Genomic DNA, 6,048 nt, shown 5'->3' with positions numbered 1-6,048 from the left:
AAACTCATGTACCACTTTTTTTGGTATTGACCTTCACTTTTCCATGACCCGTACTTCTAAGAGAGAGAAAGTAAAAGTTTGAGAAAGTAGAGAGAGAGAGAGCAGCAAAGAAAAAGGGATACGATGGGTTCCGGTCGCCGGTGATGACGGAGCATGATGCCTTTAGATGGAGCTACAACAGTGGTGGTGTAGCTGGTGTCGGGTTGGAGAAATAAACAACAGTGGTGGTGCTAGGGTTTGACAGAAGACGATGGTGTTTCTTTTGTTAAGAAGTGGCGGTGGAGACAAAGATTAGGGTTCCGCGATGTCTTTTGGTACAGTTCCGGCCAAACTCAGGGAAGGTTCGATTCTATTGCATGTTTCAGTATTCCGTCAAGGTTCCGGTGATCGAGTTTTATGGATGTATGTTCAAGATTTGAGTAGGTCGGTCCTCTAAAAGGTATGCAAAACCAGTTTACGATTTTTTAATTATTCTGGTGAACTCCGGCAAAATTCCGTCAAGTCTAAACTTGCCTGCGTGTTCGGAGTTTTGCTAAATCGGAGAATTCCGTCAAGTCTAAACTTGCCTGCGTTTTCGGATTATTCTGGTGAACTCCGGCAGAATTCCGTCAGCAGAACATATGCAGCCATTCTTGGACTATCTACGCTCAAAACCATTGAAGATAAAAAGTTAAAGCTAATTTTGGAGTTATAGACATCATATTAATTCGAAAGTTACCGAAAAATATTACTTTGTCCAGTTTCTTCACAAAAATGATGGGTTGTATGTAGCCAAAAGCTAAGCACATTGATTCGAAAAATCAGCGCTCGGTTTTGATTTGGTTTTATGGTTTATGATCAGAAGTTTCTCTGGGAGATAGTTGGATGTCACCCGAAGACTATGTGGTAATTTTACTTGATCTCTTAGGCTTTTTTCTGCTTTAGAAAGGGATAATTTGGTGTAATATATTATTAATCAATATTTATGAAATTTACCGATCTTAAATCAAAGTTTTTTGAACTTTGATCTTTTTTTTTTTCTAAACAACTTGATATTGAAATTGGATCAAAACTGGTTAGGCCTTTTAAAAGGTGATATGTTTGAAAAACATGAACCTTTAGAGCATATTGAACATCATATTCATTTCTCAAACCTCTAAAACTCATTTTATTGGGCATCATGGGGTTCACTTCTGAAGGATGTTTGAAGGATAGACGACAATGATTTGATCGAATCAAACTGGCTGGTGTTCCTTCACCAATGTGTAATATTTTGAGTGTGTGATATTTCAAGTGTTACTAGAGGGGGCAATCTTGACCCAAATCCTTCTAAGTGGGTCACTTCAGGTTGCTTTTTAAATTATATGGGTTGGTTTGGGTAAGATATTTTCACTCAATTGGTCAAAATGGGTCAATTAAAATTCCATCTCATATATTTTCGGGTCAAAACGTGTCGACAACTTCAAAGAAATGGATCAATGTGGGTTAGTGTCTTAAAGAAACGGGACAAGTTTCGTTCCGACTCTAACCCGTTCTGACCCGACCCGACCCGTTTGCCAGTCCTAAGTGTTACGATTATGGAGACTTGAGAAATGCTTTATTTCTTGGCTATGGTCATTTTGTTTCTTGTCTACAATGTTTGGAGGTGAGGTTTTACTTTTAATTGTTCATAGCTCATTAATGAAAACTGAATCCATGAACCAACACTTTATGTAACAAGTAGTTGGTTGCATGAAGGACTGAAGGTCATGATATGTTGTATGTATGGTAAACTTACTGCTTTAAGGTCTATTAATGTTAAAACTTTGTTCATCAGCAATATAACTCTGAAAAGAAGAGCAACATGTAATAAGATATTATATAATTGCCAAGCGTTAATTCTGGTGATGAAATGAATTTTTAGATATTAATACATACCTATTCCTTTCACAGGTAGTTTCATTTGAAAATGCTGACTTGGTTATCCTTGAACTATATGTTAGACTTTAAAACATTGTGTATGGAACTTGAGCTTTGAATTAGGCTACATTCCAATGCTCTTCTATCTAACATGTCTGGCCTTTTTTGCTCATTTTAAGTTACATATTTTTATTACTTTTTTTTAACAATTGGTCGTATTATGTTTGTAGCCTAACTCTGCTATTAGAGTTCAACTTATCAAGAACAACAAGAAGATTGTCTCTTTTGTTCCCATTTTGCCAATGATGGTTCCTTGAACTAAATACTGTAAGTTCTAATATATATATATATATATATTTTTTTTTTGTATTGGAAAGAGTATTTATATAATGTTGGGTGTTTTTTTTAAATCTATAATCTTTAATTGTTTTTGTGTCACGGCAACGTTTTGAGCCCAAGATTTGGGTGAAAGGCTCATGCTGTTGGTGATATTCCTGCAGTTAGGGTCAAGGTGGTTAATGTTTTTGGTGTTTCTCTTTTGGCTCTCTTCAAGGAGTAGGAAAAGCCAAGATCTAAAATTATCAGAGGGTTTTTTTTTACTGATTTTGAAGTGTTTGTTAAGGAGCCTTATTTATAAACCTGTAGTTCGTAAAAGGTTAGTTTGTCCCCCAACTTTATTTGCTATATTCATTGTTTTTTTTTCTAAGAAGTTTTACCATTTGCATTTTTTCTCTAAGAAGTTTTACCATTTTCAATGGACTTGCGCTGCATTGTAGTTCAGAAACAAGATGGGTTGATTATCATCTATATTTTTATGTCGCCGCGCCGCCGCAACGCACGGCGGGTAATAATCTATCTTGGCTGTAGCTAATCTATCTAACCTAATGGATGTAACTCAATGACAACTAGCTTAATGTAAATATAAATCTAGCCCCCTGCCGCATCGCGACGGGTTACTCTTCTAGTTCTACACCTAAATATTATATACCTTTGCATTTAGGTCATGTGTAGTTTACATATTTGCATAGAGAGAAGTTAAAAACTCACTTTTCATATGAAATTTATAGATATGCAAATCATACCCTTGTAGTTCATACTTAAGTTTTCTTGCATATATAAGTATATAAATCTGAAATATTATCATTTCATATGCCTATGTAGGGGATATTCATAGTTCCTTTTCCAGTGAAACATTCATTGTTATCTTTGTTTATGGCTCCAAGTGAAAACAACTCCATTTAAGATATGGGTACATTTCACTAATTAGAACAAATGCTTCTTGATCGAAAATAAATAATTGGTTCTTTTAAATGTGTGGATTACAATCATGTGGAACAGTAGAAGCAATCTACATTAAGTTGAAAAATAAATAAAAGTCCTAGACACTCAAATTAACAATTAGTACATTTTTTCCTCTTAAAATATGTTTTTCTCCTTACACGCATCAAATGACATTTACACATTAATAAATGAGTTTATTAATGTACACTCAATGTTGCATAGCATACAAGATCTTTGAGGTAGAAAATCGTTTCTATAACATTAATTATTGGTGGCAAAATGGATGTGTTGGATTGGATTGGTTGTTGGGTCATGATGGGTTTGGGTCAAGATGGGTTTTGGTTAGGATGGGTTTGGGTCAAGATGGGTAAAAGAAAGAAAAATGTCAGGATAGGTTTGGGTAAAGATGAGTTCGGATCAAGATAGGTTTGGGTTAAGATGGGTTGAGAATAAATCAATAATAATAAAAACTAAGAAAAATTATAAAAAATTAAAGAAAAAACGAAAAAAATAAAAAAAATTGAAAAAACGATCTGCACTTTTCCTGCATATATCACGAACATAATTAAAAATTAAAGGAATAAGATACAGCATGTAAATGTCATTAATAATACACACCTTCCTATGGATGTATTGTCTTTATCACCATATTTACATAGTACAGGAGGAAAAGTTAAAATCAAGCCGTGCTTTACTAGTGGGTGTGAGGGCCGGCTGAGGCCCGGCTAGGACCCGCCCTCCATAGGGTCGGCTCGGCAACATCGGCTTCCCACAGACGGACTTGCCGTGCCTCTCTCCTCTCTCCTAACACACACACATCTATACATACATACATATATATATAAAGGGGTTCATCCTCCACCCTTTAGGTCCATCCCCTCCAAACCAATCCTACGTAGTGCTGACGTGACGGCCCATCCTCTTAGGGATGAGTCTCTCCACTAGTCTCATTGAACAAGCAAGCATGCATTAAAGTGATATATACCATACTAGCTAGTACAATTCAATCTCTATAAATCAATCAAGCATACATTCTACACAGACCATACTACCTACCACCCATTTCTTCTCTAAGGTTCCATTTTATTTTACTCAACCATCACCCTTCTTCCTTGAAATATTAGTTACAGTACAAAACTTTAAATTAAGGATCCAACCATAATGGCTTTTATGCAAAATCAAACACTCCGGCCATTTTAATACTTCAGTTTAATACCATGCATGACTGTTATACCTTATAATCACATGTTATATTATTTATAGTTTATCAAGATAAGTATATATGTAACTAACACAGTTTCTTTTGTGTTTGTTTTCTCCAATCTTAAACAGCAACGAAATCATAGAATGGCTCAATCGTGCGTGATGTGTGAGGCGTTAAATGAAGAGAACACCACCGGTTGTGTTGCGGGGTGTCTGTACGCCCCCCTTGTGGCTCAAGGGGTAGTGACCTCTCTTGAGCTCAACTGTCTCCTCTCTAGTTACCAACCGTCGTACATTCATGGGTTTATGACCACCGTAGGACCTCATCAGAGGCCGGCTATGATCGACTCTTTCATGTTTACATTCCGTAAAAGAATGGAAAACCCGATCCTGTCTGCCGAGGACATGGACCAACTACTAGCAAAACTTGCAGAGATGAGGGAGGAGGAGGAGGAACAAGCTGCTGCTGGTGAAAACCATGTGTAGTTTTCATTCATCGTTATAAGTTTGTAATCAAACTCCATATGTTAAGGTTAACTAGTGTGCTGCTTGTTTTTATCTATATCAAGTATTTTTCTTCAGTTTCTAAATGTTCGATCAACTATTATTATATCAAATATTTTCTCTAACGAACAAAACAGGAATAGTGTATATTTGTCTATACATATATACCCAACAGTTATATTATTTGAAGTTACATATGGTATAAAAATCATAAGGGAAATCACTGCATAGTGGTTAGATATGGGTTATAAGCTGATTATGAGAAAATAATGAATTACAAATTCAACAATTTACTGTTAAGGGTGGATTAGTGAACTTAAATATACATATTATTATTATTATTATTATTATTATTATTATTATTATAATTATAATTATTATTATTATAATTATTATTATTATTATTATTATTATTATTATTTTCAAATTTTGATACGGGATGTCAATGCTATTAATTTTCTATTCAAATTTTGTTAACGGGTACTGGACCGCAATATGCGTTTGGAATATGTTTGATATGTATTAGGAGGACATGAGGTAAGATATTGGTTCTGAAAACTCGGATACACATGAAAAATGTTTTTGTTAATGTTGAAGGTTATTTATGATTCATGTGGTATACATGTTGGATTTATTTTGATGTTGGGTCGGGTTACTAAGTTATTATGTGTTGATAGCAATGTTCATTTGATATTTATTTTGTTCGCCTTGCCATGATAAGTCTATGCCTCATATGCCACTCTAAACAATCCAGATGGCCCTAGACTTTTAACTCGTAAGACACATGCATCATGTTAAGGGTCTTTAAAAGATCAATGGAATATTTTCAAAGAGATAAAGGACTTAATAATAATGAACGAACCCTAAGCTGATACATCGCACATGGATATGGTGTTTGCAGTGGCGAATCTTGAGATTTCCGATCAGGCGGTCGAAAACGTATATACCTTAAAGAATTATAAAACCGGGGGGGGGGGGGGGGGTCGAAAACATATATACCTAAAAATTCTATACGAAAACTACATACCGGACACAATTGAGCGAAAAGTTCGACCCCCCCCCCCCCCCCCCGCTCCTACAAAGCTACACCCCTAGGTGTTTGTACATTCTTGCATGCCCACCTGTTGTTTGGGGATGACAATTAACGACAACGATGAACAACTTTTGTGCTCCTTAACTTAG

The 6,048-nt window shown here is 35.6% G+C and overlaps 1 protein-coding gene across 8 annotated transcripts; it reads left to right on the top strand.

Moving 5' to 3' along the window:
* On the top strand, positions 1-4,952 carry LOC110928847. Of its 8 annotated transcripts, none has more exons than XR_004889078.1 (4): positions 1-885; positions 2,109-2,533; positions 2,655-2,722; positions 4,492-4,952. XR_004889078.1 is itself a non-coding variant. In XM_035987830.1 (3 exons), the coding sequence occupies exons 2-3, from the start codon at positions 2,693-2,695 to the stop codon at positions 4,846-4,848; spliced, it is 387 nt and encodes a 128-aa protein (XP_035843723.1). In that variant the 5' UTR covers positions 2,481-2,533; positions 2,655-2,692; the 3' UTR covers positions 4,849-4,952. The 8 variants fall into 8 exon arrangements, 2 of the variants coding, with proteins under 2 accessions (XP_035843723.1, XP_035843722.1); XR_004889080.1 differs by lacking the exon at positions 2,655-2,722 and having other exon boundaries at positions 9-885; positions 2,109-2,205; positions 2,338-2,533; XR_004889082.1 differs by lacking the exon at positions 2,655-2,722 and having other exon boundaries at positions 10-885; positions 2,109-2,205; positions 2,432-2,533.
* Positions 4,953-6,048: the final 1,096 nt, after the last annotated feature.

Source organism: Helianthus annuus, chromosome 3 (assembly GCF_002127325.2).
Source record: "Helianthus annuus cultivar XRQ/B chromosome 3, HanXRQr2.0-SUNRISE, whole genome shotgun sequence".
In the NCBI taxonomy this organism is placed as follows: domain Eukaryota; kingdom Viridiplantae; phylum Streptophyta; class Magnoliopsida; order Asterales; family Asteraceae; genus Helianthus; species Helianthus annuus.
This window is presented reverse-complemented; position numbering and strand designations above follow the sequence as displayed.